Below are 12877 nucleotides of genomic sequence, written 5' to 3' on the forward strand. Positions count from 1 at the left end.
ATCGAGAACTGAGAGCGACAGCAGACCAGTGTGAGAACAATACCGGCCCTTCTTTTGTACCTCCTGCCTTTGTCAAGCCAAATCTGAAGGAATGAAAGTTTCACACAGATTCGAGTTGGAAATCCCAGCATGACAAATATCTGTAATATACAGTACATGCGGGCCACATCCTACTGCCTTCCTAACTAAGCACAAAGGAAAAAAAAAAAATCAACTCTGTCCCATTCAGTCATTCGCACAACACACGAACTTGCTTTTTCCTACAAATTAGTGAGAAGTAAGGCCGATTGGGAAAGGTGGATGGAATCATTTGGAACAGAAACAACCAGAGCAGAACTGTATTTCCCCCCTCCCTACTTCCCCTCCTGTGGCAACTCAAAATTTGTCCACTTATATTAAAGGAACAGACCTCACCTGTCAGGTCTGTTTAGGGCATGGAAAAAGGAAGAGTCCTTTCCGCCCCAAACCTTTCTGGACAGCGTGGGGTATCTATACTGAGCCGTCTACAGATACAGAATTAAAGACAGTGAAATTCAATCTCATTGTGACACACCTCACTTGCAGATAACCCTGTACAGTAATGTAGTTCCACAGCAAACAGAACATTTTCTGAATCACAGTCTAATTTTCTAGTCTTCACTGCTCTAAGTATTTGAAACATGGGCAGCAGCAAAGAGTTTTCGTTGTTTGTTCACCCAAATCTTTACGACAACAGAGAAGAATGCATTATGGATACACTAAATTCTGAACTATGAAATCTAAGCTGTGCTGGTTCTCCTTTTATGAAACTGAATTTGGAACAGAAAGCAGTTACCATAAAAATAAACAAAAGTAAAAAACTAGAACAGAAAAGGGAAGGAAAAGAGTCTAAGGAATCCCAGCAGGCAAATTCCAAAATGGGATATTTTGGAAAAAATCCAAAATTGGGGGGAGAGGGAGGAAATAAATGTGCACAAAGGGGGAAAAAAAAGGAACGCAACAAACAAACAAAAAACAAGGCACAGAATTTTCTGCAGTCTACTGAAACTAAATCCAAGTATCCAAGTTTGACTTGGTAGGAAGAAATAAAAATTAAACAAACAAAAAAAGAGGTGTCAAACAGCAGAGTGTACTTTCCAAAGAACATTTTTTTTTTTTTACACAGCAAATCCCAAGCCTTCCCAGTCTCACACCTTTCCACCCATTCATAAAAAAACACACGAATTTCTCGCAAGTTCCAATATCACTGTCTCTTTATCATCTAAATAGGGCCAGTTGGACACCTCATTGAAACAAAAAGGCTGATCTAGATGAAGTACTCTTTCTTTTCTTCGGAGTTGTTCTGTCCTCCTTCTGCATTGATTATAGCTGTGTCTGCGTCTGCTGCGTCATCAGCTCCTTTGGCTTCATGAGTGAAGTATGTACCTGAAAGATGAAGGGGTAAAGCACCGTGACTGTCTGATGGCCTCTGTGTAAAGTGGTACAGAGATGGCAACTTGCTTTATGGCCATCATCAGCCGAAGTGGTGTGCAGGCAGCAGAGGGGAAAAAACAATTGGAAGAAGAGAGCGGGGTGGGTGAGACAAATGGGGATCCGGGGGTTCCAAAGGCACCACTCCAACTGAACCGCTGTGATATAATTCAGCAAATGAGACATTAGAGCAGTGATTATGACCAGAGGATGTCAGCAGAAGAAGACGTGAGTGGGAGCTAAAAATGCAGAAAGCTGGAGAGGGGCTGACTAACGTATAAACAGTAAACACCAATGACCAATGACCAGATATGTGCACGTACATTGTTAAAGACCAAAGCAAGGAAGAGCAATTAGCCAATAAATGAATTAGGGCCCTGATGATGCTTCTGTTGTCATCTCAGCTCATTTATTTGAACCACCGTCCCGTGTCTATATGAATCATTGTTGCCTACCCATAGGTGAGAATGTGCTTGAACTTGCACAAGTATGTTTGATTTTCCTGTCTTCCATTTCAGAGTGAGGTTCCAGATTGAGAAAGAATTTGACATTATAATAGCAGGGATCAAGGTTTGGGATCTGTCTTAATGAGCAAGTAGGTCTCTCTCATCATATAACTCTAGCCCGGACCCGGATTCATGGATTTGCTAATTGGCACAGCCACTTTATAATGACAATAGACAGACATTACACAGCTGGGGACACTCTTATCACCAAATCCCAACAGTTTACATGGAGAACAACAAAGACTGCACCTCAGTATGCTATATAGGTAGAAGTTAAACTGCCTACCATAATCAAATAATCTTCCTCCCATTACATACTGTATTCCTGAAGAGTCTTCTATTTAAAAAGGTTGAGACATTTGCTATATTTTCAGGTTTTCAAAGTAACAAATCTGAGAAAGCAAGAGGTCAAACGCTTCTCAGTATCCTTTTTTCTTGCTGCAGAGTGACACACATGTTCCCCTCCCCTGGTCCTTCACAGCTGCTGCTCGGATGCTGCCCTGCTCTCTGGCCTTACCTCCTGTCTCTATCAAGCTTACCACCGAGAGGCTGGGAGTTCTTGGCCAAACAGACTGCCTCCTGAGTGTGGGCAGAGGGCGAAGTATGGACAGCTCTGATCGTCCTAAACTGTTTTATGCTTGAGACAGGCACTCTGTATCCTAAAGGTGCCTAAGTACCTTAGACCTCCACTGCTGTGCTCAAGGGACCTTCCCCCAAACCCAAGTTCAACAGTCAAGCAGTATGCAAGCACCTAGAAAACCCTGCAAGCCCAAGTTCAACAATCAAGCAGTATGCAAGCACCTAGAAAACCCCGCAAGCTCATTGCACAGTGCTTGAGAAAAATAACTGAGAGAGACAGGGGCGGACAAAGAAAAGGAAGAATAAATAACCAAGAGGGGAGAAGAGGATCAGAGCAGCATGGGGCAGAGAGGAGGGGCATTGGAAAAGATGATTGCCCATCCAGACTGCACAGTTGATAAGTGTGATGATTAATGGCAATTTAAATCAATTGCACTGATAATTTTAAAAATACATATTTATGCGGCTTTTAAGGCAAAAAATTTTCTTTAACCTGGGCACATCAAACCAAGGCAGTCTTCTCGCCAATGTGACCAGCTTACACAGAGTCTGGGGACAGGGGATAGGGGAAATCCTCTGCCTCCCAGAAAACAGTAGGTTGTGGATGTGCTTTTTCCATGTTTATCCTTTGGGGCTTCATGCCACACCTTGCACACCAGCCTCTACTTTATCATTTTTCCTCTATCCCCAATTATGGATGGCAGAATAACAACTCTACAAAGCTTTATATTTAGAGAAAATCCAAATCAAGGAGTGCTACTCATCAACTCCCAGAGTCCTAATCAGCGGCTGCTAAGGTTTCTGTTTTTTTTTTTTTTTTTTTTTCTCTTCTCTTCCAGTTTCAGGAATCAGATAGGCCGTGTGGCCACATACATCAAATTGCCTATCAAGGACAACCTTGTAAAGTCTCCAAAGGCAGAAGCTGTGGGGACACGCTGCTTCTGTCTGCTGAAGCTTTGCTTACCTTTATGTCTGGCAAAATAGCGCCCCAGAATGATGAGCAAGCACAGCATGGCGAACACCACCACCGCCACGACGCCACCGATCACGGCATGATCCACTGCCCTGATCGAGCCTTCTTCACCTGCTCGGGAATCTGTTAAAATCAGAAGAGGAATAGGGATGTAGAGCTTATTACAAGGCACCAGAAGCCCCGGCGACACTGTCTCCAGGGTCAGAGGGTCACCTTCTTTTTTAATGGAGGAGTCAGAGAGAACAATCGAGATGGATCAAGTTACACTGAGGTAACAGGCTGACCTGGCCAGTGCTGAATCGATCTGTTCTCCCCACAAGGCAATTTCATGATAAGCAGCATAGGAGGGTTAATGCATGTGGAACAAGCTTAGGGAGGCAGGGAAGGAAGAAATAGTCTATCCGGCCCTGACCTAGTCTTAGCGTTCACTCTATCTGTATCCAGTTGCAGAGCCTAATTAAGGGGGCTGACCTGACTATTTGAGGGTGCTCTGAATGACACCTTTAGGCAACAGAAGGGTACAGCATCTTTCTATAGACGCCCAATGACTTTTATTATCTGGTAGATTAGGGATATGCATAGGAGAAGTAAGGTGCTCAAAAGCCACAGCTGCCTAGAGATAAAACAAGGATTATAAGACTAAAGACAAATGACAGGCTTGCTACATTTAGGATGTATGAAGGAGTAAACCTCAATTTAAAACCTAAAAACCTATTTCAAAAGAGACAGCAAGGAATAATTGTCCATTGCCACCGACGGTTTTTATTTTATTTATTTAACACCTTGCAATGCAATTAATTTTCCTTTATAAGCATCACCCCCTCAGGATGTCTTCTTCTGACTGAGGAACGACATGTTTGGCTGGGGAACAACTCCAAAATGAACCCAGAATGAGCTATGGCGATGCAGAATGGATGTATGGCAGTGTAAACAATTTTAATTTAGGAATGTGGCTACATCACCCCTTGCTGAAATCCTAATGGCATCTGAGATTTATAATGTAGTAAAAAAACAATTATTCTCCTGTTGATTAATACATTAACATTTTGGAGTGGAAGCTAAACCATTGTCTTTTTTTTTTTATTGAGTCAAGTACGACACCTCCATTAAAATGATTTACTAGCTGTACCTTACAATTTAAGCACAGCAGCAACAGAAACGGTAAAAATCTTTTAACTTTACATGATTTGTGAAGTCATATGTGAAGGATTTACCATTTGAATCTTTCAGTACAAGAAGCACATGGCCTATAAATCTGTCCCCCTTGCAGTTGCTGGATGCCTAAGAGAAATGCATTTCACCAGGAAGACTGAGAGTGCAAATTCAAGTCAATTTTTAAGAAAGATTTATCTCTGTCTCTCTCCAAAGAACAGAGCAAATCTCTGAAGCCTCTACCTCTAATAATATTTGAAGTTTATCGATCAAGTGTACAGATCCGTGACAGCTAAAGGTAATGGTGCTCTTTTGAGCCAAAACCTGATACAACGCTTTCAGCAGGAGGGCATGATTTACACTTTCTATCGATATTTCCAATTCTGCTCCGAGATTAAGTACTGAAGGATGTGGGGAAATAACTCGTGACTGAGGGTTCCATGAAAAGTGCTTTAATTAAAAGAGTTTAAATTTTAAAATGGAGTATTTAAAGTGTTTCATTAAGTTATCTTTGAAAGGACTACAGAAAAACCAAAACCAAAACCCAAACAGAAATGCCAAATCAGAGGCAGCAGCAGGTCGCCCAGGACAACAGGATGATGGGAGTTTAATTGGAGAAGGGAGCTGGGTTGGAGGCAGAGTGCACTGCAGCCAATTAGCCCGCTCCGAGCTGAGCGAGCCCCTCCAGCAACGTGTCTAATAAGCTCAACTTGAAAAGTGGTGGAGAGGAATCTCCCTCCTCAGCCAAAAGTGTTGCCAACTGCAGATGCTACAACCCCCATTGTCTTGAAAGTCATTTCAACAAGGCAGAACTCGGTCAAGGGATTTTTTTTTTTTCCTTTTTAGAGACGACAAAGCTCGTTGAAGGGGAGCATTCCCCGTGGGGTGCTGCTGGACACGGGGTGTCTGCTGGAGGAGAGCGCTTGACACACTGGAGATGTTCAGTCCAACTGCACAGATGCAAAATTGCTCATGGGGGACAAAAGTAACAGAAAAGCCAGCAAGTTGTGTTTTCCTTAGGGAGCTGTCAAAATAGGGAATCTTGAGGGAATGAGAATTAACTCATCTCCAATGGCCATGAGCTTCAGACCTATTAAAATTTATGTGTCTTTCGATGAACTCCGTATGTTTTAAAATTGGGGGAGGAAAACAAGTGAGACTAGACATTGAGGACAGGGGAAAGTTAGGCACAAGAGGCAAGAGGTGAAGAGAGGTTCCAGGAAGACTGAGAACAGAGAGAAGCTTCGAGAAGCTGTCCAGGACAGTTCTAACCCATTTAGGGGAAGACACTATCTTGTCCACTCTTAATAAAAGACCGCCTCCTCTCCATGCCTAGACACAGGAATATTCTGGAAGCCTGAGGGGGGAGGGGAGAGACAGAGAGAGGCTCTGTGACAAAGAAAAACAAAAACCTCCCTCAAACAAAAAGATCTCACGAGGTATATGTATCTGTGAGATTAATTTCTTGAGCCGAAACTCCTTACTTGACCTTTGCCCTCCATGAACTTTGAGCTAAATATGCTCAGTGTTGCTATTTTTCCCTGCACTTTGCCCAAATTAAACTAGAACCTTAGATGTTCTAGTTATCTTCCCCACCCTCAAGGACATACATATTTTACAGATACTTATTTATAAGGGTAATCTCTCCAGCTATCTTCTGATACCCACTTTGATCAGAAAGTTTACTACCACCAGTTAATCACCAAGACATTTCTCCTGCCTTCAATTACTGCAGATGGACACAGAAGGTAACTGATGTTTAATTTACAGGGAACACTGCCGGTTACGAGCGCCTCACCGCCTCTTCCCACTCCCACTCCCACCTCCTGGGTTTACGTGGGAGGTGTTAATAGAGTTGTGCCTGTTCACTGAGTGCCTCTGTCTTGGCCTTCCCTATGAAAAGCAGAGCTGTTTCTGGAGTCATCTCAGTCCGTTCTTTTATTTCCACGTGTGGGGAGGGTGGGGGAGTGTTCATAATGCCATGGATTGGCTCAAGGCAGCAGGGCCGGGGTGAGCTGCCTGCACCTGCGGGCTGTGCCTCACTCATGACATGAAGCAGCCGTGCAAGATGCTGCCCAGGGGGGCACTGGGCTACTGGAGTCGCACGAAAACCAGAACCGGAAGGAAATACCGAGCACTAAGAGAAGCATGGCTGCGACAAAGTCTGTCAGCTGCTTGACCTTTCCTTCCATTCCCAAGGCAAGGACTCTGACCAATTCCATGAGAAATGATTTCTAAGTGGGAAAGCTATGGGTTTCCCCATGAGCCACAGATCCTGGTCCTGCAGGGTGCAGACCCCTTCTTCAGGTCCCATGAAGTGCTGGCTTTCCTGGGGACATTCTCTTCAGATTCCCGGCTCATTTTCTGAATCGGGCAGGCAACGAAACCAGAGGCAGATTCTACAGCTGCCCCTAGCTTGTCAATTGAAAAATAAATGTGGGAGTGGAAAGCACTTTTAAACATGCCTGATGCTCAGGCATATGGACATCACTTCGGTTTAGAAAGTCATGTTTTCTTGTTCCCTAAGAGGCTACAAGTGTTTCTCTTACTAGTAACAAGTGTAAGAGTGTTTCTTTTCTGGGACTAAGCCCTGCCCCATCATCCTGAAAAGTAAAGCCATGTTTTTGCTTGGTGAATGGTTCCAGCATAAAGGTTATTCCAGCCTCAGTGAACCAAGCATGATTGCATAACACAGTTCAACTGGAGTTAAGAATCTCATCCAAATTATTTCACATGTGACCTCAGGTGAATTAGGCCTAGTCCTTGAATGATTCTGACTTGCAGATGAACCCTGTAAAGGTTATTGTGTATCGTTGTGTCACCCTTCACTCCTCCTCAGAGGTAGAAAGCTTGGTGTCCTTTTGGCAAAAAGACTGACCTTGGACTCTGTAGTCGAGGGCTTCAGGGCGGGCAGGCAGCAGTTGCAGGGAGGTGTTCCTGACAGCTCACAGTTGTGGTACAACCCTCCCTGCCTGTCGTGTCCCATCCCACAGCCACTTCCATGGCTCTAAGTGTGACAGATAAATCATGAGCTGTTCAGTATTCGTGAGTTAGCTTTTCTTTTGGCAAAAACCTGAAACAACTTGGCTCCAGGTGAGAGTTTACCAGCTGCTTGCAGAATGTTAAGTTGGCCACTACTGCTTGGGTCACAGCTTCAACAACCCTGGGCTCGCTTTAGCATCTTAGAAATTGCGGGACAGAGAAATCTCAAAGAAACTCCCAAGAGTGATGCCCCAAACTGCTCAGATTTCTTTACCTTGGGCCAGTTGACCTGGCCCGATCCATTCCTCATGGGCAATAAGAAGGGGAAGTTCTAAAGGCAGTAGTTCCCTAGGGCCTGACAAGAAAGGTGACTGCTAGTGGAACTTCAGTCTCCTTTCCCCCTCCTTCTAGGAGACTTTTCTTTCTCTACTTGTTTTCACTCCTCAAACTCCTTGCCAGAGTCGTCTTAAACGCAGCACTCTGGCAGCCATGCTGCCTGTATTAAACAGGGCTCTGCAAGAGATCCTGGTTTCTATGGCTACTTTACCACCTGGCATGAGATGTGTAGCATAAACCGCCATGCAAATGCCATAATCATGGATCTGTGATAAGCCTAGAAGGCTCTGCTGCCAAAGCGGGGATCCATGGATGACTGGAGAGTGGCTAGTACATCCTAGACAAGCTCCTGGCAAATAGGGACTTTGGCAGAAGGACTCACTGAGCAGAACCTTCACTGCAACTGCTGCCTGCCCACCCTGAAGCCCTCGGCTACACAGAGTCCAAGGTCAGTCTTTTTGCCAAAAGGACACCAAGCTTTCTACCTCTGAGAAGGAGTGAAGGGTGACACAATGATACACAATAAAGTATGCAGCATGAGGCATGACAGCCACATTGCACTGGGTCACCCTCACATCTCAAACATCCCTGGTTCAGGCTGTAAGGCACATTTAGCAACATGGTGCTTAAACGCACACTTTAACTCTTTTCATAGGTCATAAACTACCTCAGCTCTCATTTTTACGTTTAAGCCATGGGGAGGTTCTAACGGTATTAGTCTTCCTACTTCTGTTTAGGGACAGTTCAGATGCTCAGCGTTCTGTGCTTCCCCCATCCGTGGATGACTGGAGGAAAAGAATTGTTGCTGACTTTTTTGCAACAGTTCTGTCACGTGGCTCAGTTTTAGTTCCTTTCCTGGGTGGAGATCTTGCTGGACAAGTCAGTTTAATTACAAACTCTCAGAATCGGTATTTGTAATGGAAATGCTGCCTCCAGCTTCCTAGGGTTGTAGGGATTAGTCTATTTCAGAGAAAGCTTAGTGACTATGATGTCATTTGTTACTTCTTGCTGGGAAGAAAGAAAAAGCCTGGTAGTGGATTTCCCAAATCTGAAGCAAAACCATAATCTGACCTAAAAGAAAAATGACACTTAAGAAAACCTGGTACCATCTGAAAAATGTAGCTACCCATTCTCATCATCTATTGTAGCTCCCGTCCATGGCAACAAAAATAAGTGTGCATTTTAAAAAGCACAACTTTATTACTGAAGGGGAACAAACTGAATGGCATGCGCTGACAAAATGCCACATTATTTGCTAATCCTAATATGTTATTCTTCTTTAAGATTTGCTTTTCTCAGCACCAATTCAATTATAGATGCTACAAATCCTTCTGACATTTAATTCCCTCTTGTCAGAGAGTAGTAAATGTATACAGTACATGCACAGCTTTCCCATTAAGATGTTAATATATATTGGAGCACACTAGCCTTTGTGCAGCATAACCTTTCTTTTCTGTCTTCTTAGAAAGTGGACGAGAAGGAATAAACGTAAAGCAAGAAAATCATGAAGACTCCCATATAGCATCCCAGGCATCTAATACTACACGTCAGCTGCATTCAATTCTAGCAATGTAACTGCATCTATACTAACGTTTCAAAGGAGCTATGTTAAGCTACTTAAAGGAAAACTGCAGTGATCATCCTCATTGTGCCACCCAGAGCTCAGTATGTGTTCATTTAAATTAGAAGTACTGCACACAGATTTTGGCTGTACCTTGTCACTACTCAAATGATCAGGACTCAGGGCTCTCTTAGACTATCACTGGCTACATTGCTTTCCAGAAACAGGCCTGAACAGGGGACGAGCTAGGAGCTCATCTCCTGCATGGTCCATTGGAAAGAGCACTGGACTTGCTGTCGTTTCTGGGACAGAACTTGAGCTTCGTTACTTTTCTCTGTGACTTCAGGCAAGTCAATGAGGCACTCTGAGCCACTGAGTACAATTACGTACTTCACAGGGTCACTTTGAGAGGCCACTGTTTTCATTTCCTGAGCCAAATGAAAGTGCCTATTTGGCTCAGGGCTTGGAGTATCATAGGGACTTGGTGTTTGCCAAATTCAAATCTCCTGTATTAGAGCCTAAGGAGGGCTTTTCCAGTTCTTATCACCGACCCAAGGCAAATAATTACCAGTTCATTAGGGGTAAGCGTGGTACTGCATACTCAGCATTGCCCACACATGGTAAGATGCCCAATAAACACTTACTGAGTTGAAGTCACCAAGTTCTTTTCATTTATACAGAATTGACAAACTGTGTAACTAATGGCTTAGCTGTCCTTTATGAAGGTCAAGGCTGTGGGCCTGGCAGGTGAAGGCCGTCTGATTCAAGTTTCGATTCAGGTGTACCATTTGAGTATCAGGATATTAAATACTATTGTAGCTAAATATGAAAACAAGTGTTTTGGGTTTTTTCTTGTTGATTTTCTCCCCTCTCAAATTCCTTGATTTAGTTAATTTAACCATGAGTGGAAATGACTTGATCCAATAGGATGCAAGATTTCTCCCAAGGCATTTAACACCGCCAGAGACACCAAAAGTCGTGCTTGAGTCCACTCTGTTCATCTCATGATAGCACAGATTTAGAAATGTGATCATCTTTTCCATTTTAAGCAACAGGAAGGCACTGAGGATGACACCAGAGTTTCCCTTAAAGGAATATACGCCTGATAAACAGGACAGTTGTCGAGTATTTCCAAACATACATTTCCCACTAGAATCTCTCTCTGGAGAAAGATGCTTCAGTGGACCTCAGGCATTTGGGGGTGTGAGGAAGATGGATTAATGAATATGGTGAAGTCACCCCAAAGCAGTGTCCAACCTGTAGAACTAGAATTCACACTCACCGTGGCCTGCCAACTTTTTAACTTTGGAAGAAAAGTTCCCGTTTGATGGTCTCCTCCCTTCCCACGGTGGAAACAGGAGCATGTTGGATTATGAGAAAGACCAGCAGCAGGATGCAGTTCAAACACATCGCGGGGAAGTCGTGGGTGAGCTGGCATGGACCCAATGTGATTTCTTCAGTCTACTGCCTTGTATGAAACTCAATTTTAAAAGGGAATTGATGTGGTTTAACCTTTTCCAGCCATCACTTTCCCATGGCACTTAGGGTCACCTCCCAGGGGAAACTGATCCCATAATTTAGGGGAATCAGTGGGACAATAGTACTAAACTACTGAAGCAGAGTTTAGGTCTTCTTTGAGGAGAAAGAGCTTGATTTGATGCTGGGAAAAAAAATCTTCCCAGGTTAGTCAGCACATTGCTCTATGCCTGATGGGCTGCAGAGAGCCTGACTTTTCCCTCATTCCCCGGGTGTGCACAGTGAATTGAAAAGGGTCAAGAGGATTACCAAAGGCCCCAGCACACAGGAAGCTGTGGATTTCATAGGGGGAAAGGTGGCCCCTGCAAACCAAAGTCCTCTATTTCCTCTAGAGCCAGGAAGACCCATGCTTTGTTTCTGTCTCCTAAGCAAACCGTTTAGCCGTTTGGGTCCCAGTTTCCTCATTTATAAATGGAGACCAAGAGCCCTTCCTTAACAATCTCAGGAGATTTTCATGAAAATCTTCTATTATCTGGCTCATTCTCATCTATCTGGGTCTTCCTGTCCCAATGGCCTTCCCTGGTAAACTTTTCTAAACTGACCTCCACCTTCTTCCAGCCCCAGCCCTCACTTCCACTTTATCCGGTTTTATTGTTTCACAGCATTTGTCACTGTCCAAGATTAACTCGTGTTTTGAGTCTGTCTCCCTCAGTAGGGTGTCACGGTAGGAGAGCAGGGGCCCTGGCTCCTGGAGGCCATGGCAGCTCCAGCTCCTGTTGGTCTTGTTCACTGCAGCATCCCTGGTGCCCAGCCCAGAGCCCAGCACAAGGATCTCAAATAATTTTGTTGAATGAATAAAGATCAAACAAAGTAATATGTGTGAAAGAGCTTTCTAAGTTACAAAGTATGATACAGATACAAGCCATATCATGCCACACTTTAGATTTATGGGCCATAACTTAAATATATCTATACAGCCCATCTGGTTTTTAATGTTTTATTATCATTATTGTTGTTATTACTCTACCAAGGGAATAAAATAGCCTGTTTGCCAAATCTGGGCCACTCTTTATGTGGGGGTTAGGAAAGAGTTCCCCCTAAATGGTACAGCTACTGACAGTTTCTCACACACATTTCAAGTAAGTTTAGCCAGGACTTAAGACACTCCCAGTAACCGGAAGGCCATATATCCCCACCTCCGGGACTGATAATCTAAATCAAAAGAGCTTTAAGTGCTCCTATTAGCTAAATGTAGGTTTGTTATTTTATTTATTTTTTGAGATGGAGTCTCTTTCTGTTGCCCAGGCTGGAGTACAGTGGCGTCATCTCGGCTTACTGCAACCTCCACCTCCTCGTTCAAGCAATTCTCCTCAGTCAACCCCTGCTCCCCCGCCCCCAAGTAGCTGGGACTATAGGTGCATGCCACCACGCCTGGCTAATTTTTGTGTTTTTAGTAGAGATGGGGTTTTGCCATGTTGGCCAGGCTGGTCTCGAATTCCTGACCTCAAGTGATCCACCCGTCTCAGCTTCCCAAAGTGCTGGGATTACAGGTGTAAGCCATCGCGCCCAGCTAAATATAGGCTATATTTTGAAGCCGTGTTTCTTGTATAATCCATTTAGGGGACTGCAGTTGGTTCACCTAGATTCTTCCTAACACCTAGATGAGGGTTAGCAAAGCCATTTACAATTGCCCTCCGAGGCCCATGCTTTCTTTTTTGGATCGCGAGGGACATGTTGTAGGAGTTTTCCAGATCACTTTCTTGTTTGTAGGACAAGAGCTGATAACATGTTTTGAGGAATCATGACAGCTCTGGAATTTCTTTTTGGTGCCTTTGCTTCCAAATCAGAAGACTGATGGATTTC

At 44.0% G+C, this 12877-nt stretch overlaps 1 protein-coding gene across 6 annotated transcripts in view; it reads right to left on the bottom strand.

Annotated features, from left to right (window-relative positions):
* Window positions 1-1214: 1214 nt before the first annotated feature.
* Window positions 1215-12877, bottom strand: part of CADM1 (cell adhesion molecule 1) — a 330172-nt gene continuing 318509 nt past the window's right edge. For all 6 annotated transcript variants that reach the window (XM_009424220.5, XM_003952044.5, XM_001151468.6 and 3 more), the window contains 2 exons: window positions 3499-3630; window positions 1215-1404 (listed from right to left, as the gene is read on the bottom strand). In XM_009424220.5, the coding sequence (XP_009422495.1) occupies window positions 1286-1404; window positions 3499-3630 (251 nt within the window). In that variant the 3' untranslated portion in view covers window positions 1215-1285. The remainder of the gene's footprint in view (window positions 1405-3498; window positions 3631-12877) is intronic.

This window comes from Pan troglodytes, chromosome 9, assembly GCF_028858775.2.
Source record: "Pan troglodytes isolate AG18354 chromosome 9, NHGRI_mPanTro3-v2.0_pri, whole genome shotgun sequence".
In the NCBI taxonomy this organism is placed as follows: Eukaryota; Metazoa; Chordata; class Mammalia; order Primates; family Hominidae; genus Pan; species Pan troglodytes.